The sequence below is a fragment of the Zonotrichia leucophrys genome, unplaced genomic scaffold (genome assembly GCF_028769735.1).
Source record: "Zonotrichia leucophrys gambelii isolate GWCS_2022_RI unplaced genomic scaffold, RI_Zleu_2.0 Scaffold_74_221359, whole genome shotgun sequence".
NCBI lineage: Eukaryota > Metazoa > Chordata > Aves > Passeriformes > Passerellidae > Zonotrichia > Zonotrichia leucophrys.
In genome coordinates, this window is record NW_026992279.1 from 174,562 (window position 1) to 195,336 (window position 20,775).

Sequence of the window (20,775 nt, forward strand, 5' to 3'; positions counted from 1 at the left end):
TGTGCCCTCTGTGTGTCTGTGTGTGTGTGTCTGTGCTGTGTGCTGGTCTGTGTGGTGCCTGCGCCTGTGTGTGTGCCCTCGTGTTGTGCCTCTGTGCTCTGTGTGGCCCTGTCTGCTCGGTGTGTGTGTGCTCTGTGTTTGTCCCTCTGTCCCTCTGTGCCTCTGTGCCTCTGTGTCTGTGCTGTGATTCTGTGGCTGTGTGGTGCTGCTGTGTGCCTTGTGCCTCTGTGTGCCTTGTGCCTTCTGTGCCCTCTGTCCTTGTGTGCCTTGTGCCTTGTGTCTGTGTGCACAGTGCCTGTGTGTCTGGTGGCTGCCTTGTCTGTGTTTGTGCCTCTGTGCCTTGTGCCTCTGTGCCCTTGTGCTGGCCATTCGTGCCCGGCTGGTGCCTCCCCTCTGTGCTTGTGCCTCTGTGCCTCTGTGCTTGTGCTGGCCATGTTGCCCTGGTGTGGTGCCTCCTGTTCTGTGCCCTCTGTGCCCTCTGTGCCCTCTGTGCCTGGCACACTTCCTGCCCCGAGCTGGTGCCCGCTGCCCTCACCCCTGTGTGCCCTCTGTGCCCTCTGTGCCCTCTGTGCCTTTGTGCCTTGTGCCCTCCTGTGCCCTCTGTGCCTGGCCTCATTCTGTCCGAGCTGGTGCCCTCTGTGCCCTCATGTTCTGTGCCCTCTGTGCCCTCTGTGCCTGGCACCATTCCTGCCCCGAGCTGCTGCCCGCTGCCCTCACCCCTGTGTGCCCTCTGTGCCCTGTGTGCCCTCTGTGCCCTCTGTGCCTGGCACCATTCCTGCCCCGGGCTGGTGCCCGCTGCCCTCACCCCTCTGTGCCCTCTGTGCCCTCTGTGCCCTCTGTGCCCTCTGTGCCCTCTGTGCCTCTGTCCCTCTGTGCCCCTGTTAGCCCCTCTGTGCCCTCTGTGCCCTCTGTGCCTGGCACCATTCCTGCCCCGAGCTGGTGCCCGCTGCCCTCACTGTTCTGTGCCCTCTGTGCCCTCTGTGCCCTCTGTGCCCTCTGTGCCCTCTGTGCCCTCTGTGCCTGGCACCATTCCTGCCCCGAGCTGGTGCCCGCTGCCCTCACCTGTTTCTGTGCCCTCTGTGCCCTCTGTGCCCTCTGTGCCCTCTGTGCCCTCTGTGCCTGGCACGTCCTCCCTCGAATATGGTGAGCACGTCTCACTGTTTTGTTCTCCATATGTCCTACTGTGCCGCTTGCCGGGTCCAAATTCCTGCCACCAGACTGGTGCCCGTGCCCTCACAAATCCTCGTCCTCTGTCCTCTGTGCCCTCTGTGCCCTCTGTGCCGCTGTGCCCTCTGTGCCTGGCGCCATTCCTGCCCCGGGCTGGTGCCCGCTGCCCTCACCCCTGTGTGCCCTCTGTGCCCTGTGTGCCCTCTGTGCCTGGCACCATTCCTGCCCCGAGCTGGTGCCCGCTGCCCTCACCCCTGTGTGCCCTCTGTGCCCTCTGTGCCTGGCACCATTCCTGCCCCGGGCTGGTGCCCGCTGCCCTCACTGTTCTGTGCCCTCTGTGCCCTCTGTGCCCTCTGTGCCTGGCACCATTCCTGCCCCGGGCTGGTGCCCGCTGCCCTCACTGTTCTGTGCCCTCTGTGCCCTCTGTGCCCTCTGTGCCTGGCACCATTCCTGCCCCGGCTGGTGCCGCTGCCCTCACTCCTGTGTGCCCTCTGTGCCCTCTGTGCCTCTGTGCCTGGCGCCATTCCTGCCTGAGCTGGTGCCCGCTGCCCTCACTGTTCTGTGCCTCTGTGCCCTCTGTGCCCTCTGTGCCCTCTGTGCCCTCTGTGCCTGGCGCCATTCCTGCCCTGGGCTGGTGCCTGCTGCCCTCACCCTGTGTGCCCTCTGTGCCCGCTGTGCCCTCTGTGCCTGGCGCCATCCTGCCCCGAGCTGTGCCGCTGCCCTCACCCCTGTGTGCCCTCTGTGCCCTCTGTGCCCTCTGTGCCCTCTGTGCCCTCTGTGAAGCGCAGAAGCGTCCTTGCAAAAGAGGAAAATTCTGGAATATGGAGGGAGAGGGGAAGGATTTTCACTGTGTATTTTTTCAAATATACCAAAAAGTGATGTATTCCAATTAAACCTGTAGAAAATATCTGATAATTAGGAATCTGTTTCCTCTTAAAATTTGTCTCACACCATTCATTTTACACGGAGGGCAGCCATGTGCTCACATAACTTCCTGAATTAAAATCTCCCTCTTATTTTGTACTACTTTTGTGCCTCTAACAACGTGGAAAATTCCAGAAACATGTGTTAAAAGCCATTCTAATGTCGATATTTTTTTCCTCCTAGGTTTACCAACACTTACCTTGGATCATCTCTTGAAAATCGTAACAGCTCCCCCCAAAAAAGTGACATTTGATCGGAAAGAACAAGCTGTGACAGATGGACAATATGTCTATTACTAACACACCAACAAGTAATGATGCTTGTCTGAGCATTGTCCACAGCTTGATGTGCCACCGGCAAGGCGGAGAGAGCGAGACTTTTGCCAAACGTGCCATCGAGAGTTTGGTCAAAAAGCTGAAGGAGAAAAAGGATGAGTTGGATTCTCTGATTACGGCCATCACCACAAACGGAGCTCACCCGAGCAAGTGCGTGACCATCCAGAGGACGCTGGACGGGAGGCTGCAGGTGGGTACAGGGCAGAGCAGGGCTGTTCCTGTCACTGGCACTGTCAGCTCAGTGATGGCACTGGCACTGTCAGCTCAGTGATGGCACTGTCACTGTCAGTCAGTGCTGTCACTGGCACTGTCAGTCAGTGCTGTCACTGGCACTGTTAGCTCAGTGATGTCACTGGCACTGTCAGTCAGTGATGGCACTGTCAGTCAGTGCTGTCACTGGCACTGTTAGCTCAGTGATGTCACTGTCATTGTCAGCTCAGTGATGGCACTGTCACTGTCAGCTCAGTGATGGCACTGGCACTGCCAGCTCAGTGATGGCACTGTCACTGTCAGTCAGTGCTGTCACTGGCACTGTTAGCTCAGTGATGTCACTGTCACTGTCAGCTCAGTGCTGTCACTGTCACTGCCAGCTCAGTGATGGCACTGTCACTGCCAGCTCAGTGATGTCACTGTCACTGTCAGCTCAGTGATGGCACTGTCACTGTCAGTCAGTGCTGTCACTGTCACTGTCAGCTCAGTGATGGCACTGTCACTGGTTAACTCAGTGATGTCACTGTCCCTGTTAGCTCAGTGCTGTCACTGTCATTGTCATTGTCAGCTCAGTGTTGTCACTGTCACTGGTTAACTCAGTGCTGTCACTGTCACTGTCAGCTCAGTGATGGCACTGTCACTGTCAGCTCAGTGATGTCACTGTCACTGTTAGCTCAGTGCTGTCCCTGGTTAACTCAGTGCTGTCCCTGTCGCTGTCCCTGGTTAACTCAGTGCTCTCACTGTCACTGCCAGCTCAGTGCTGTCACTGTCACTGTCAGTCAGTGCTGTCACTGCCAGCTCAGTGATGTCACTGGCACTGTCAGCTCAGTGTTGTCACTGTCCCTGGTTAGCTCAGTGCTGTCCCTGTCACTGTCCCTGGTTAACTCAGTGCTGTCACTGTCCCTGTTAGCTCAGTGCTGTCCCTGTTAGCTCAGTGCTGTCACTGTCACTGTCAGCTCAGTGCTGTCACTGTCACTGTCCCTGGTTAGCTCAGTGCTGTCCCTGTTAACTCAGTGCTGTCACTGTCACTGTCCCTGGTTAACTCAGTGTTGTCCCTGGTTAACTCAGTGCTATCCCTGTCACTGTCCCTGTCAGCTCAGTGCTGTCCCTGGTTAACTCAGTGCTGTCCCTGTCCCTGGTTAGCTCAGTGCTGTCACTGTCCCTGTTAGCTCAGTGATGTCACTGTCCCTGGTTAACTCAGTGCGGTCACTGTCCCTGTCCCTGTCAGCTCAGTGCTGTCCCTGGTTAACTCAGTGCTGTCCCTGTCACTGTCCCTGGTTAACTCAGTGCTGTCCCTGGTTAACTCAGTGCTGTCCCTGGTTAGCTCAGTGCTGTCACTGTCACTGTCAGCTCAGTGATGTCACTGTCCCTGGTTAGCTCAGTGCTGTCACTGTCATTGTCAGCTCAGTGCTGTCCCTGTCACTGTTAACTCAGTGCTGTCACTGTCCTGGTTAACTCAGTGCTCTCACTGTCATTGTCAGCTCAGTGCTGTCCCTGGTCATCCCTGCAGTGACAGCACCCTGGTCCCTGGTTCCGCACTCTCTGTGGGCTGTGCTGGGTCAGGACTCCCTCCCTGTCCCGCTGGGGCTGTGATCTCCTGGCACCCTGCCATGCTGCTGGAGGGCTCTCTGTCCGCCCTAGAGCCATTTTTAAATTTAATTTTTTAAATGGATTGGCATCTCCTGCTTGTAAACTTCATGGTGTAGCTCGGCACCTTGTTCCTGTTTTTGTGGGGCGAAGCTGCTTCGCGCCCTCGGTGGGGAAGGGAGCTGGGATGGAGCTGAGGGGGCTGGGATGGAGCTGGGATGGAGCTGGGATGGAGCTGGGATGGAGCTGGGATGGAGCTGGGATGGAGCTGAGGGGGCTGGGATGGAGCTGAGGGGGCTGGGATGGAGCTGAGGGAGCTGGGATGGAGCTGGGATGGAGCTGGGATGGAGCTGAGGGGGCTGGGATGGAGCTGAGGGGGCTGGGATGGAGCTGGGATGGAGCTGAGGGAGCTGGGATGGAGCTGAGGGAGCTGGGATGGAGCTGGGATGGAGCTGAGGGAGCTGGGATGGAGCTGAGGGAGCTGGGATGGAGCTGGGATGGAGCTGAGGGAGCTGGGATGGAGCTGAGGGAGCTGAGGGAGCTGGGATGGAGCTGAGGGAGCTGGGATGGGGCTGGGATGGAGCTGGGATGGAGCTGAGGGAGCTGGGATGGAGCTGAGGGAGCTGGGATGGAGCTGAGAGAGCTGAGATGGAGCTGGGATGGAGCTGAGGGAGCTGGGATGGAGCTGGGATGGGGCTGAGATGGAGCTGGGATGGAGCTGAGGGAGCTGGGATGGGGCTGAGATGGAGCTGGGATGGAGCTGAGGGAGCTGGGATGGAGCTGAGGGAGCTGAGATGGAGCTGGGATGGAGCTGGGATGGAGCTGGGATGGAGCTGGGATGGAGCTGAGGGAGCTGGGATGGAGCTGGGATGGAGCTGAGGGAGCTGAGATGGAGCTGAGGGAGCTGGGATGGAGCTGAGGGAGCTGGGATGGAGCTGGGATGGAGCTGAGGGAGCTGGGATGGAGCTGGGATGGAGCTGAGGGAGCTGGGATGGAGCTGGGATGGAGCTGAGGGGGCTGGGATGGAGCTGAGGGAGCTGGGATGGAGCTGAGGGAGCTGGGATGGAGCTGGGATGGAGCTGGGATGGAGCTGAGGGAGCTGGGATGGAGCTGAGGGAGCTGGGATGGGGCTGATGGAGCTGGGATGGAGCTGGGATGGAGCTGGGATGGAGCTGAGGGAGCTGGGATGGAGCTGAGGGAGCTGGGATGGAGCTGGGATGGAGCTGAGGGGGCTGGGATGGAGCTGAGGGAGCTGGGATGGAGCTGAGGGGGCTGGGATGGAGCTGAGGGAGCTGGGATGGAGCTGGGATGGAGCTGGGATGGAGCTGAGGGAGCTGGGATGGAGCTGAGAGAGCTGGGATGGAGCTGGGATGGAGCTGAGATGGAGCTGGGATGGAGCTGGGATGGAGCTGGGATGGAGCTGAGGGAGCTGGGATGGAGCTGAGAGAGCTGAGATGGAGCTGGGATGGAGCTGAGGGAGCTGGGATGGAGCTGGGATGGGGCTGAGATGGAGCTGGGATGGAGCTGAGGGGGCTGAGATGGAGCTGGGATGGAGCTGAGGGAGCTGGGATGGTGTTTCTGTTGGGTGCAGGAGCTGCCCAGCCCCTGGTGTGTTTGGGCTGTGTTTTGGCGCTGGCAGAGGGTGCCAGCCGGTGCCCTTTGTGCCAACCCCATGTGTTTGTGTGTGCCCCCTTGCAGGTGGCCGGCCGCAAGGGATTCCCTCACGTCATCTACGCCCGCCTCTGGAGGTGGCCCGACCTGCACAAGAACGAGCTCAAGCACGTCAAATACTGCCAGTACGCTTTCGACCTCAAGTGCGACAGTGTCTGCGTCAACCCCTACCATTATGAGCGCGTGGTGTCGCCTGGCATCGGTGAGTACCCCCCTGAACACTGAGGGGTGATCCAAAACACCCTTGGGTGCAGGGAACACAGCATTAACTTGTGATGGCCTCAGGATGAGGCCTGCCTCAGGATGAGGCCTGCCCTCAGGATGAGGCCTGCCTCAGGATGAGGCCTGCCCTCAGGATGAGGCCTGCCTCAGGGTGAGGCCTGCCCTCAGGATGAGGCCTGCCCTCAGGATGAGGCCTGCCTCAGGATGAGGCCTGCCTCAGGATGAGGCCTGCCCTCAGGATGAGGCCTGCCTCAGGATGAGGCCTGCCTCAGGGTGAGGCCTGCCCTCAGGATGAGGCCTGCCTCAGGGTGAGGCCTGCCTCAGGGTGAGGCCTGCCTCAGGGTGAGGCCTGCCCTCAGGATGAGGCCTGCCTCAGGGTGAGGCCTGCCTCAGGATGAGGCCTGCCTCAGGATGAGGCCTGCCTCAGGGTGAGGCCTGCCCTCAGGATGAGGCCTGCCCTCAGGATGAGGCCTGCCTCAGGATGAGGCCTTCCTCAGGATGAGGCCTGCCCTCAGGATGAGGCCTGCCTCAGGATGAGGCCTGCCTCAGGATGAGGCCTGCCTCAGGATGAGGCCTGCCTCAGGGTGAGGCCTGCCTCAGGGTGAGGCCTGCCCTCAGGGTGAGGCCTGCCTCAGGGTGAGGCCTGCCTCACGATGAGGCCTGCCCTCAGGATGAGGCCTGCCTCAGGATGAGGCCTGCCTCAGGATGAGGCCTTCCTCAGGGTGAGGCCTGCCTCAGGATGAGGCCTGCCTCAGGGTGAGGCCTGCCTCAGAATGAGGCCTGCCCTCAGGGTGAGGCCTGCCTCAGGGTGAGGCCTGGCTCAGGATGAGGCCTGCCTCAGGATGAGGCCTGCCCTCAGGATGAGGCCTGCCTCAGGATGAGGCCTGCCTCAGGATGAGGCCTGCCCTCAGGATGAGGCCTGCCTCAGGATGAGGCCTGCCCTCAGGATGAGGCCTGCCCTCAGTGGCCAACGTTGCGGGTGTGGAGGGAGAAGAGGTTTTGCCTTTTGTTGGAGCCTCTCCGTGGGTTTGTGGGCACGCAGCTCTGGCAGTTGTGGTGCCCCAGGAGTGGCCTTGCAATGGAAGGGGTCTGTGGTTGTGAGTACCCCCCGAGCACTGGGGGTGATCCAAACACCCTTGGGTGCAGGGGAACACAGCATTAACTCGTGATGGCCTCAGGATGAGGCCTGCCTCAGGATGAGGCCTGGCTCAGGATGAGGCCTTCCTCAGGATGAGGCCTGCCCTCAGGATGAGGCCTGCCTCAGGGTGAGGCCTGCCTCAGGATGAGGCCTGCCCTCAGTGGCCAACGCTGCAGGTGTGCAGGGAGAGGTTTTGCCCTTTGTTGGAGCCTCTCCGTGGGTTTGTGGGCACGCAGCTCTCGCAGTTGTGGTGCCCCAGGAGTGGCCTTGCAGTGGAAGGGGTCTGTGGCTGTGAGTACCCCCTGAGCATTGGGGGGTGATCCAAAACACCCTTGGGTGCAGGGGAACACAGCATTAACTTGTGATGGCCTCAGGATGAGGCCTGCCTCAGGATGAGGCCTGGCTCAGGATGAGGCCTGCCTCAGGGTGAGGCCTGCCTCAGGATGAGGCCTTCCTCAGGATGAGGCCTGCCTCAGGATGAGGCCTGCCCTCAGGATGAGGCCTGCCTCAGGGTGAGGCCTGCCTCAGGATGAGGCCTGCCCTCAGGATGAGGCCTGCCTCAGGATGAGGCCTGCCTCAGGGTGAGGCCTGCCTCAGGGTGAGGCCTGCCTCAGGGTGAGGCCTGCCCTCAGGGTGAGGCCTGCCTCAGAATGAGGCCTGCCCTCAGTGGCCAACGTTGCAGGTGTGGAGGGAGAAGAGGTTTTGCCTTTTGTTGGAGCCTCTCCGTGGGTTTGTGGGCACGCAGCTCTCGCAGTTGTGGTGCCCCACGAGTGGCCTTGCAGTGGAAGGGGTCTGTGGCTGTGAGTACCCCCCCGAACACTGGGGGTGATCCAAAACACCCTTGGGTGCAGGGAACACAGCATTAACTTGTGATGGCCTCAGGATGAGGCCTGCCTCAGGATGAGGCCTGCCCTCAGGATGAGGCCTGCCCTCAGGATGAGGCCTGCCTCAGGATGAGGCCTGCCCTCAGGATGAGGCCTGCCTCAGGGTGAGGCCTGCCTCAGGATGAGGCCTGCCTCAGGATGAGGCCTGCCCTCAGGATGAGGCCTGCCTCAGGATGAGGCCTGCCTCAGGATGAGGCCTGCCTCAGGATGAGGCCTGCCTCAGGGTGAGGCCTGCCTCAGGATGAGGCCTGCCCTCAGGATGAGGCCTGCCTCAGGATGAGGCCTGGTCCTTCTCAGTGGCCAACGCTGCAGGTGTGGAGGGAGAAGAGGTTTTGCCTTTTGTTGGAGCCTCTCCGTGGGTTTGTGGGCACGCAGCTCTCGCAGTTGTGGTGCCCCAGGAGGGGCCTTGCAGTGGAAGGGGGTCTGTGGCTGTGAGTACCCCCTGAGCACTGAGGGGTGATCCAAAACACCCTTGGGTGCAGGGAACACAACATTAACTTGTGATGGCCTCAGGATGAGGCCTGCCTCAGGATGAGGCCTGCCTCAGGGTGAGGCCTGCCTCAGGATGAGGCCTGCCTCAGGATGAGGCCTGCCTCAGGATGAGGCCTGCCCTCAGGATGAGGCCTGCCTCAGGATGAGGCCTGCCCTCAGGATGAGGCCTGCCCTCAGGATGAGGCCTGCCCTCAGGATGAGGCCTGCCTCAGGATGAGGCCTCCCTCAGGGTGAGGCCTGCCTCAGGATGAGGCCTGCCTCAGGATGAGGCCTGCCTCAGGATGAGGCCTGCCTCAGGATGAGGCCTGCCCTCAGGATGAGGCCTGCCTCAGGATGAGGCCTGCCTCAGGGTGAGGCCTGCCCTCAGGGTGAGGCCTGCCTCAGGATGAGGCCTGCCCTCAGGATGAGGCCTGCCTCAGGGTGAGGCCTGCCTCAGGGTGAGGCCTGCCTCAGGATGAGGCCTGCCTCAGGATGAGGCCTGCCCTCAGGATGAGGCCTGCCCTCAGGATGAGGCCTGCCTCAGGATGAGGCCTGCCTCAGGGTGAGGCCTGCCCTCAGGATGAGGCCTGCCCTCAGTGGCCAACGTTGCGGGTGTCCAGGGGAGAGGTTTTGCCTTTTGTTGGAGCCTCTCCGTGGGTTTGTGGGCACGCAGCTCTCGCAGTTGTGGTGCCCCAGGAGTGGCCTTGCAATGGAAGGGGTCTGTGGCTGTGAGTACCCCCCTGAGCACTGGGGGGTGATCCAAACACCCTTGGGTGCAGGGAACACAGCATTAACTCGTGATGGCCTCAGGATGAGGCCTGCCTCAGAATGAGGCCTGCCCTCAGGATGAGGCCTGCCCTCAGGATGAGGCCTGCCCTCAGGATGAGGCCTGCCTCAGGGTGAGGCCTGCCTCAGGATGAGGCCTGCCCTCAGGATGAGGCCTGCCCTCAGGATGAGGCCTGCCTCAGGGTGAGGCCTGCCCTCAGGATGAGGCCTGCCTCAGGGTGAGGCCTGCCTCAGGATGAGGCCTGCCCTCAGTGGCCAACGTTGCGGGTGTGGAGGGAGAAGAGGTTTTGCCTTTTGTTGGAGCCTCTCCGTGGGTTTGTGGGCACGCAGCTCTCGCAGTTGTGGTGCCCCAGGCCTGGCCTTGCAATGGAAGGGGTCTGTGGCTGTGAGTACCCCCCTGAGCACTGAGGGGTGATCCAAAACACCCTTGGGTGCAGGGAACACAACATTAACTTGTGATGGCCTCAGGATGAGGCCTGCCTCAGGATGAGGCCTGCCTCAGGGTGAGGCCTGCCTCAGGATGAGGCCTGCCCTCAGGATGAGGCCTGCCCTCAGGATGAGGCCTGCCTCAGGATGAGGCCTGCCCTCAGGATGAGGCCTGCCTCAGGATGAGGCCTGCCCTCAGGATGAGGCCTTCCTCAGGATGAGGCCTGCCTCAGGATGAGGCCTGTCTCAGGGTGAGGCCTGCCCTCAGGATGAGGCCTGCCTCAGGATGAGGCCTGCCCTCAGTGGCCAACGTTGCAGGTGTGCAGGGAGAGGTTTTGCCTTTTGTTGGAGCCTCTCCGTGGGTTTGTGGGCACGCAGCTCTCGCAGTTGTGGTGCCCCACGAGTGGCTGAGCGCAGGCCTGGCCTTGCAGTGGAAGGGGGTCTGTGGCTGTGAGTACCCCCCTGAGCATTGTGGGGTGATCCAAAACACCCTTGGGTGCAGGGAACACAGCATTAACTTGTGATGGCCTCAGGGTGAGGCCTGCCTCAGGGTGAGGCCTACCCCTCAGGATGAGGCCTTCCTCAGGGTGAGGCCTGCCTCAGGGTGAGGCCTGCCTCAGGATGAGGCCTGCCCTCAGGATGAGGCCTGCCCTCAGGATGAGGCCTGCCTCAGGGTGAGGCCTGCCTCAGGGTGAGGCCTGCCTCAGGATGAGGCCTGCCCTCAGGATGAGGCCTGCCTCAGGATGAGGCCTGCCCTCAGGATGAGGCCTGCCTCAGGATGAGGCCTGCCTCAGGGTGAGGCCTGCCTCAGGATGAGGCCTGCCTCAGGATGAGGCCTCCCTCAGGATGAGGCCTGCCTCAGGGTGAGGCCTGCCCTCAGGATGAGGCCTGCCTCAGGATGAGGCCTGCCCTCAGTATGAGGCCTGCCTCAGGATGAGGCCTGCCTCAGGATGAGGCCTGCCTCAGGGTGAGGCCTTCCTCAGGATGAGGCCTGCCTCAGGATGAGGCCTGCCTCAGGATGAGGCCTGCCTCAGGGTGAGGCCTGCCCTCAGGATGAGGCCTGCCTCAGGATGAGGCCTGCCCTCAGGATGAGGCCTGCCTCAGGATGAGGCCTGCCTCAGGATGAGGCCTTCCTCAGGATGAGGCCTGCCTCAGGGTGAGGCCTGCCCTCAGGATGAGGCCTGCCCTCAGGATGAGGCCTGCCTCAGGATGAGGCCTGCCCTCAGGATGAGGCCTGCCCTCAGGATGAGGCCTGCCTCAGGGTGAGGCCTGCCCTCAGGATGAGGCCTTCCTCAGGATGAGGCCTGCCTCAGGATGAGGCCTGCCCTCAGTGGCCAACGTTGCAGGTGTGCAGGGAGAAGAGGTTTTGCCTTTTGTTGGAGCCTCTCCGTGGTTTTGTGGGCACGCAGCTCTCGCAGTTGTGGTGCCCCAGGAGTGGCCTTGCAATGGAAGGGGGTCTGTGCTGTGAGTACCCCCCTGAACACTGGGGGTGATCCAAAACACCCTTGGGTGCAGGGGAACACAGCATTAACTCGTGATGGCCTCAGATGAGGCCTGCCTCAGGATGAGGCCTGCCCTCAGGATGAGGCCTGCCTCAGGATGAGGCCTGCCCTCAGGATGAGGCCTGCCCTCAGGGTGAGGCCTGCCCTCAGGATGAGGCCTGCCTCAGGATGAGGCCTGCCTCAGGATGAGGCCTTCCTCAGGATGAGGCCTGCCTCAGGATGAGGCCTGCCCTCAGGATGAGGCCTGCCTCAGGATGAGGCCTTCCTCAGGATGAGGCCTGCCTCAGGGTGAGGCCTGCCTCAGGATGAGGCCTGCCCTCAGGATGAGGCCTGCCTCAGGGTGAGGCCTGCCTCAGGGTGAGGCCTGCCCTCAGTGGCCAACGTTGCAGGTGTGGAGGGAGAAGAGGTTTTGCCTTTTGTTGGAGCCTCTCCGTGGGTTTGTGGGCACGCAGCTCTCGCAGTTGTGGTGCCCCACGAGTGGCCTTGCAATGGAAGGGGTCTGTGGCTGGAGCCCACCATGCTGGTTTTTGCAGGCTGTGAGCTCTCTGAATGCATTTCCCTGTGTTCCCTTTGCAGATCTCTCAGGACTGACGCTGCAGAGCTCAGGTGAGTTGCCTGTGGTTGCTGCTGCCTTTCCATGGGCACGGGCTGTGCCAGGCCCTGCCACCCCTCTCTGCCAGGGCTCCCAAAAACCTCCCCAAATCCCAGAGACCCCAGCCATGCCCTGTGTTGGCTGCTTCCCACCCTGGCACCCACACAAAGCCAAAAACCCCACACCCAAAACTGCCTGCCACCTGCATGATACATTGATTAATTGGATTGGGAATGCTAAATGTGATTAATAGGAAAGAAAGAATGGGAATTTTGTGATTAATTCTGCCGTTGGATGAAGGAGTGTGATATCTTTGCTTTCCCTGAAGCTTGAGGGAAATTGTGTGTGTGTGTGTGTGTGTGTGTGTGTGTGTGTGCTCTGTGTGTGTGCTCTGTGTGTGTGTGTGCCCTGTGTGTGCCCTGTCTGTGCCCCGTGAGTGACGGCTCTGTCCCCATGTGTGTGCCCTGTCCATGCCCATTGAGTGACAGCTCTGTCCCCATGTGTGTGCCCTGTCCATGCCCATTGAGTGACAGCTCTGTCCCCATGTGTGTCCCCATGCTGTCCCCATGCTGTCCCCATGCTGTCCCCATGTGTGTGCCCTGTCCATGCCCATTGAGTGACAGCTCTGTCCCCATGCTGTGCCCATGCTGTCCCCATGTGTGCCCTGTCCATGCCCATTGAGTGACAGCTCTGTCCCCATGTGTGTGCCCTGTCCATGCCCATTGAGTGACAGCTCTGTCCCCATGTGTGCCCATGCTGTCCCCATGTATGTGCCCTGTCCATGCCCATTGACTGACGGCTCTGTCCCCATGTGTGTGCCCTGTCCATGCCCATTGAGTGACATCTCTGTCCCCACAGCCCCGCCCAGCATGCTGGTGAAGGACGAGTACGTGCACGACTACGAGGGGCAGCCATCGCTGGCATCGGCCGAGGGTCACTCGGTGCAAACCATCCAACACCCGCCCAGCAACAGGGCCAGCTCGGAGCCCTTCAGCGCGCCCGCCATGCTGGCACCCGCCGAGGCCAGCACCACCAGCACCACCAACTTCCCCAACATTCCCGTGGCCTCCACAAGTGAGCTCCTGCCTGGGATGGGCACGGGGGACGGGCTTTGCCCCTGGGGTATGCATTGCTGCCATGCCTGTGCCACGGTGCCACAGCATGCACAAGTGCAGCTCTGCCTGGGATGGCACGGGGACGGGCCTGCCTGGGGTAATGCATTGGCACCAGTGCCCGGGCGACTGCGCGGGCATTGCCCTGGGGGTAATGCATTGCTGTGCCACCCCTGTGCCACGGTGCCACCCAGCAGCAAATGCAGCGCTGAAAGGTGGCAGCTCCTGGCACCTCCAGCTTGTGTGGTGGTGGCTCGCTGTGCTGCCCCAAATAATATTCCCATAAGGGTGTTGGGGTGTTGCCATGGAGTTTTTGACCCTTTTCCCTGTGCCAGGTGCAATGGGAGGGTTGGGTGTTTGTCAGAATGGAACAGTGCCCAGTGCCACCCTTCAGTGTGCCCACCATGCTGGCACCCGCCAAGGCCAGCACCACCAGCACCACCAACTTCCCCAACATTCCCGTGGCCTCCACAAGTGAGCTCCTGCCTGGGATGGGCACGGGGGACGGGGCATTGCCCTGGGGGTAATGCATTGCTGTGCCCGCCTGTGCCACCCAGCCTGTGCGAAAGGTGGCAGCTCCTGGCACCTCCAGCTTGTGTGGTGGTGGCTCGCTGTGCTGCCCCAAATAATATTCCCATAAGGGTGTTGGGGTGCTGGCACAGAGTTTTTGACCCTTTTCCAATGGGAGAGTTGGGTGTTTGTCAGAATGGAGCAGTGCCCAGTGCCACCCTTCAGTGTGCCCGCCATGCTGGCACCCGCCGAGGCCAGCACCACCAGCACCACCAACTTCCCCAACATTCCCGTGGCCTCCACAAGTGAGCTCCTGCCTGGGATGGGCACGGGGGACGGGGCATTGCCCTGGGGGTAATGCATTGCTGTGCCACCCAGCCGGTGCCACGGTGCCACCCAGCAGCAAATGCAGCGCTGAAAGGTGGCAGCTCCTGCCTGGGATGGGCACGGGGGACGGGGCATTGCCCTGGGGGTAATGCATTGCTGTGCCACCCAGCCGGTGCCACGGTGCCACCCAGCAGCAAATGCAGCGCTGAAAGGTGGCAGCTCCTGCCTGGGATGGGCACGGGGATGGGGCTGCTGCTGCTGCTGGGCATTGCCCCCGGGGGTAATGCATTGCTGTGCCACCCAGCCGGTGCCACAGTGCCACCCAGCAGCAAATGCAGCGCTGAAAGGTGGCAGCTCCTGGCACCTCCAGCTTGTGTGGTGGTGGCTCGCTGTGCTGCCCCAAATAATATTCCCATAAGGGTGTTGGGGTGTTGCCACAGAGTTTTTGACACTTTTCCTGTGCCAGGTGCAATGGGAGGGTTGGGTGTTTGTCAGAATGGAACAGTGCCCAGTGCCACCCTTCAGCGTGCCCGCCAAGGCCAGCACCACCAGCACCACCAACTTCCCCAACATTCCCGTGGCCTCCACAAGTGAGCTCCTGCCTGGGCTGGGCACGGGGGACGGGGCATTGCCCCGGGGGTAATGCATTGCTGTGCCATGCCTGTGCCACGGTGCCACCCAGCAGCAAATGCAGCGCTGAAAGGTGGCAGCTCCTGGCACCTCCAGCTTGTGTGGTGGTGGCTCGCTGTGCTGCCCCAGATAATATTCCCATAAGGGTGTTGGGGTGTTGGCACAGAGTTTTTGACACTTTTCCCTGTGCCTGGTGCAATGGGAGGGTTGGGTGTTTGTCAGAATGGAACAGTGCCCAGTGCCACCCTTCAGTGTGCCCACCAAGGGCCGCACCACCAGCACCACCAGCACCACCAACTTCCCCAACATTCCCGTGGCCTCCACAAGTGAGCTCCTGCCTGGGATGGGCACGGGGAGGGCATGCCTGGGGTAATGCATTGCTGTGCATGCCTGTGCCACGTGCCACCAGCAGCAAATGCAGTGCTGAAAGGTGGCAGCTCTGCTTGGATGGGCCGGGACGGGTGCCCTGGGGTATGCATGCTGTGCACACCGTGCCATGGTGCCACACAGCAGCAAATGCAGTGCTGAAAGGTGGCAGCTCCTGCCTGGGATGGGCACGGGGGACGGGGCATTGCCCTGGGGATACCACCACAGTGAGTATCGCCCCGCTCCTGCTCCCCCTGTGCCCTCTGTGGTGCCATGCCAGGGCCAGGGGCAGCAGAGGATGAGCAGGGCCCGTGCCAGGCTGGCACTGATGCCACCACGCGTGTTGTGTCTTTGCAGACAGTACCACCAGCTGGACCGGGAGCCGCACGGCCGCCTACACGCCCAGCATGCCGCACCATCAGAACGGGCACCTGCAGCACCACCCGCCCATGCACCCCGGACATTACTGTGAGAGAACTCTGCTGTGCCCCCTGTCTGTGTGTCTGTGTGTCTGTGTGTCTGTGTGTCCGTGTGTCTGTGTGTCTGTGACAGCTGGGGGCTGGCTGGCGGCTTCACTGCTGCCTGTGCAATGCCCCCATGTCTGCCTGTGCTCTGCCCTCACGTCTGCTGTGCTCTGCTCATGTCTGCCTGTGCTCTGCCCTCTGGGCACCCTCATTTCTGCGTGTGAACCCTCTACAGCCCCTCACATCTGCCTGTGCTCTGCCCCTCAGCACCCTCACGTCTGCCTGTGCTCTGCCCTCACGTCTGCCTGTGCTGCCCTCTTGGCACCCTCATGTCTGCCTGTGCTCTGCCCGTTGTCACCCTCATTTCTGATTGTGAACCCCTCACGAGCCCCCTCATGTCTGCCTGTGCTCTGCCCTCACGTCTGCCTGTGCTCTGCCCTCTGGCACCCTCATTTCTGCTTGTGAGCCCCTCAGCCCCTCATGTCTGCCTGTGCTCTGCCCCCATGTCTGCCTGTGCTCTGGCCCCATGTCTGCATTGCTCTGCCCTCACGTCTGCCTGTGCTCTGCCTGTGCTCTGCCCTCTTGGCACCCTCATTTCTGCTTGTGAACCCCTCACAGCCCCCTCGCTCCTGCCTGTGCTCTGCCCTCTCGGCACCCTCATGTCCGCCTGTGCTCTGCCCTCATGTCTGCCTGTGCTCTGCCCCCTCAGCACCCTCACGTCTGCCTGTGCTCTGCCCTCATGTCTGCCTGTGCTCTGCCCCCATGTCTGCCTGTGCTCTGCCCTCTCAGCACCCTCATGTCTGCCTGTGCTCTGCCCCCTCTCACACCCTCTGTCTGCCTGTGCTCTGCCCCCATGTCTGCCTGTGCTCTGCCCCCTAGCACCCTCATGTCTGCCTGTGCTCTGCCCCCATTTCTGCTGTGCTCTGCCCTCACGTCTGCCTGTGTCTGCCCCTCAGCCCCCATTTCTGCTGTGACGCCCTCACAGCACCCTCATGTCTGCCTGTGCTCTGCCCTCATTTCTGTCTGTGCTCTGCCCTCTTGGCACCCTCATTTCTGCCTTGTGAGCCCCTCACAGCGCCCTCGCTCCTGTCTCTGTTCTGCCCTCACGTCTGCCTGTGCTCTGCCCTCATGTCTGCCTGTGCTCTGCCCCCTCAGCACCCTCATGTCTGCCTGTGCTCTGCCCTCATGTCTGCCTGTGCTCTGCCCTCATGTCTGCCTGTGCTCTGCCCCCATGTCTGCCTGTGCTCTGCCCCCTCAGCACCCTCATTTCTGCTTGTGAACCCCTCACAGCCCCCTCACTCCTGTCTCTGTTCTGCCCTCACGTCTGCCTGTGCTCTGCCCTCTTGGCACCCTCACGTCTGCCTGTGCTCTGCCCCCATGTCTGCCTGTGCTCTGCCCTCATGTCTGCCTGTGCTCTGCCCTCTTGGCACCCTCATGTCTGCCTGTGCTCTGCCCTCATGTCTGCCTGTGCTCTGCCCTCACGTCTGCCTGTGCTCTGCCCTCTCGGCACCCTCATGTCTGCCTGTGCTCTGCCCCCTCAGCACCCTCACGTCTGCCTGTGCTCTGCCCCCATGTCTGCCTGTGCTCTGCCCTCACGTCTGCCTGTGCTCTGCCCTCTCGGCACCCTCATGTCTGCCTGTGCTCTGCCCTCACGTCTGCCTGTGCTCTGCCCCCTCAGCACCCTCATGTCTGCCTGTGCTCTGCCCTCATGTCTGCCTGTGCTCTGCCCTCACGTCTGCCTGTGCTCTGCCCTCACGTCTGCCTGTGCTCTGCCCCCATGTCTGCCTGTGCTCTGCCCTCATGTCTGCCTGTGCTCTGCCCTCTGGGCACCCTCATTTCTGCGTGTGAACCCCTCACAGCCCCCTCACATCTGCCTGTGCTCTGCCCTCACGTCTGCCTGTGCTCTGCCCTCATGTCTGCCTGTGCTCTGCCCTCACGTCTGCCTGTGCTCTGCCCTCTTGGCACCCTCATGTCTGCCTGTGCTGTGCCCTCACGTCTGCCTGTGCTCTGCCCTCTTGGCACCCTCATTTCTGCTTGTGAACCCCTCACAGCCCCCTCACGTCTGCCTGTGCTCTGCCCCCTCAGCACCCTCATTTCTGCTTGTGAGCCCCTCACAGCCCCCTCACGTCTGCCTGTGCTCTGCCCTCTTGGCACCCTCATGTCTGCCTGTGCTCTGCCCCCATGTCTGCCTGTGCTCTGCCCTCACAGTCACTGTGTCACACCAGGAAAGCTCAGTGTGCACACACAGTCACTGTGTCACACCGATCACACTCAGTGTGCACACACAGTCACTGTGTCACACCGATCACACTCAGTGTGGCACACACAGTCACTGTGTCACACCCAGCTCAGTGTGGCACACACAGTCACTGTGTCACACCAATCACACTCAGTGTGCACACACAGTCACTGTGTCACACCGATCACACTCAGTGTGGCACACACAGTCACTGTGTCACACCCAGCTCAGTGTGGCACACACAGTCACTGTGTCACACCGATCACACTCAGTGTGGCACACACAGTCACTGTGTCACACCCAGCTCAGTGTGGCACACACAGTCACTGTGTCACACCAATCACACTCAGTGTGGCACACACAGTCACTGTGTCACACCCAGCTCAGTGTGGCACACACAGTCACTGTGTCACACCGATCACACTCAGTGTGGCACACACAGTCACTGTGTCACACCCAGCTCAGTGTGGCACACACAGTCACTGTGTCACACCCATCACACTCAGTGTGGCACCACCGGCTGTAAATGTTCCTCAGTGTGTGTGGGTGTGTCCAGGATGGGTACCTGTGCCCGCTGGTGGTGCCACCCCGAGCTTCTCCTGTTTTTGTTTTCTCCTCAAGGGCCAGTTCACAACGAGCTCGCGTTCCAGCCTCCCATCTCCAACCATCCCGGTGAGTATCGTGTCTGGTTGTGTGCCCAGGTGTGTCTGGGTGTGTCTGGCTGTGCCCAGGTGTGTCTGGGGCTGTGCCCAGGTGTGTCTGGCTGTGCCCAGGTGTGTCTGGTTGTGTCTGGGTGTGCCCAGCTGTGTCTAGGGCTGTCCCAGGTGTGTCTGGGGCTGTGCCCAGGTGTGTCTGGGCCGTGCCCAGGTGTGTCTGACTGTGCCCAGGTGTGTCTGGGTGTGCCCAGGTGTGTCTGGGCTGTCCCAGGTGTGTCTGGGGCTGTGCCCAGGTGTGTCTGGCTGTGCCCAGGTGTGTCTGGGTGTGCCCAGGTGTGTCTGGGTGTGCCCAGGTGTGTCTGGGTGTGCCCAGGTGTGTCTGGGTGTGCCCAGGTGTGTGTGGGGCTGTGCCCAGGTGTGTCTGGCTGTGCCCAGGTGTGTCTGGGTTGTCCCAGGTGTGTCTGGGGGTGTGTCTGGGTGTACCCAGGTGTGTCTGACTGTGCCCAGGTGTGTCTAGGGGTGTGTCTGGGGCTGTGCCCAGGCATGTCTGGGTGTGCCCAGGTGTGTCTGGGTGTGCCCAGGTGTGACTGGGCTGTCCCAGGTGTGTCTGGTTGTGCCCAGGTGTGTCTGGGGGTGTGTCTGGGGCAGTGCCCAGGTGTGTCAGGCCATGCCCAGGTGTGTTTGGGTGTGCCCACGTGTGTCTGGCTGTGCCCAGGTGTGTCTGGGGGTGTGTCTGGCTGTGCCCAGGTGTGTCTGGGTGTGCCCAGGTGTGTCTGGCTGTGCCCAGGTGTGTCTGGCTGTGCCCAGGTGTGTCTGGGGGTGTGTCTGGGTGTGTCTGACTGTACCCAGGTGTGTCTGGGTGTGCCCAGGTGTGTCTGGGTGTGCCCAGGTGTGTCTGGGTGTGCCCAGGTGTGTCTGGCTGTGCCCAGGTGTGTCTGGTTGTGCCCAGGTGTGTCTGGGTGTGCCCAGGTGTGTCTGGGTGTGCCCAGGTGTGTCTGGGGCTGTGCCCAGATGTGTCCGACTGTACCCAGGTGTGTCTGGGGGTGTGTCTGGGTGTGCCCAGGTGTGTCTGGGGCAGTGCCCAGGTGTGTCTGGCTGTGCCCAGGTGTGTTTGGGTGTGCCCAGGTGTATCTCGGGCTGTGCCCAGGTGTGTCTGGGTGTGCCCAGGTGTGTCTGGGGGTGTGTCTGGGTGTGCCCAGGTGTGTCTGACTGTGCCAGGTGTGTCTGGGTGTGCCCAGGTGTGTCTGGGGCTGTCCCAGATGTGTCTGGGTGTGCCCAGGTGTGTCTGGGTGTGCCCAGGTGTGTCAGGCCATGCCCAGGTGTGTCTGGGTGTGCCCAGGTGTGTCTGGGGGTGTGTCTGGGTGTGCCCAGGTGTGTCTGACTGTGCCCAGGTGTGTCTGGGGCTGTGCCCAGGTGTGTCTGGGCTGTCCCAGGTGTGTCTGGCTGTGCCCAGCTGTGTCTGGGGCCATGCCTGGGTGTGTCCAGGTGTGTCTGGGGGTGTGCCCAGGTGTGTCTGGGTGTGCCCAGGTGTGTCTGGGGCTGTGCCCAGGTGTGTCAGGCTGTGCCCAGGTGTGTCTGGGGCTGTGCCCAGGTGTGTCTGGGGCTGTGCCCAGGTGTGTCTGGGTGTGCCCAGGTGTGTCTGGGGCTGTGCCCAGGTGTGTCTGGCTGTGCCCAGGTGTGTCTGGGGCTGTGCCCAGGTGTGTCTGGGTGTGCCCAGGTGTGTCTGGGTGTGCCCAGGTGTGTCTGGGTGTGCCCAGGTGTGTCTGGGTGTGCCCAGGTGTGTCTGACTGTGCCCAGGTGTGTCTGGGTGTGCCCAGGTGTGTCTGGGGCTGTGCCCAGGTGTGTCTGGGTGTGCCCAGGTGTGTCTGGGTGTGCCCAGGTGTGTCTGGGCTGTGCCCAGGTGTGTCTGGGTGTGCCCAAGTGCGTCTGACTGTGCCCAGGTGTGCCCAGGTGTGTTTGGGTGTGTCCAGGTGTGTCTGGGGCCGTGCCCAGGTGTGTCTGACTGTGCCCAGGTGTGTCTGGGGGTGTGTCTGGCTGTGCCCAGGTGTGTCTGGGTGTGCCCAGGTGTGTCTGGGGCTGTCCCAGGTGTGTCTGGGTGTGCCCAGGTGTGTCTGGGGGTGTGTCTGGGTGTGCCCAGGTGTGTCTGGGTGTGTCTGACTGTGCCCAGGTGTGTCTGGGTGTGCCCAGGTGTGTCTGGCTGTGCCCAGGTGTGTCAGGCCATGCCCAGGTGTGTCTGGGGCTGTGCCCAGGTGTGTCTGGGTGTGTCTGGGTGTGCCCAGGTGTGTCTGGGTGTGCCCAGGTGTGTCTGGGGGTGTGTCTGGGGCTGTACCCAGGTGTGTCTGGGGCAGTGCCCAGGTGTGTCTGACTGTGCCCAGGTGTGTCTGGCTGTGCCCAGGTGTGTCTGGGTGTGCCCAGGTGTGTCTGGCTGTGCCCAGGTGTGTCTGGGGCTGTCCCAGATGTGTCTGGGTGTGCCCAGGTGTGTCTGGGTGTGCCCAGCTGTGTCTGGGGCTGTGCCCAGGTGTGTCAGGCCATGCCCAGGTGTGCCCAGGTGTGTCT

At 61.6% G+C, this 20,775-nt stretch overlaps 1 protein-coding gene across 1 annotated transcript in view; it reads left to right on the plus strand.

Annotated features, from left to right (window-relative positions):
• Positions 1-2,250: 2,250 nt before the first annotated feature.
• LOC135460647 (mothers against decapentaplegic homolog 4-like) overlaps positions 2,251-20,775 on the plus strand; it is a 30,236-nt gene continuing 11,711 nt past the window's right edge. The window contains exons 1-8 of the mRNA XM_064737553.1: positions 2,251-2,616; positions 5,922-6,096; positions 11,900-11,929; positions 12,774-13,037; positions 13,740-13,741; positions 15,033-15,087; positions 15,218-15,328; positions 18,185-18,235. Of these exons, the coding sequence (XP_064593623.1) occupies positions 2,368-2,616; positions 5,922-6,096; positions 11,900-11,929; positions 12,774-13,037; positions 13,740-13,741; positions 15,033-15,087; positions 15,218-15,328; positions 18,185-18,235 (937 nt within the window). The 5' untranslated portion in view covers positions 2,251-2,367. The remainder of the gene's footprint in view (positions 2,617-5,921; positions 6,097-11,899; positions 11,930-12,773; positions 13,038-13,739; positions 13,742-15,032; positions 15,088-15,217; positions 15,329-18,184; positions 18,236-20,775) is intronic.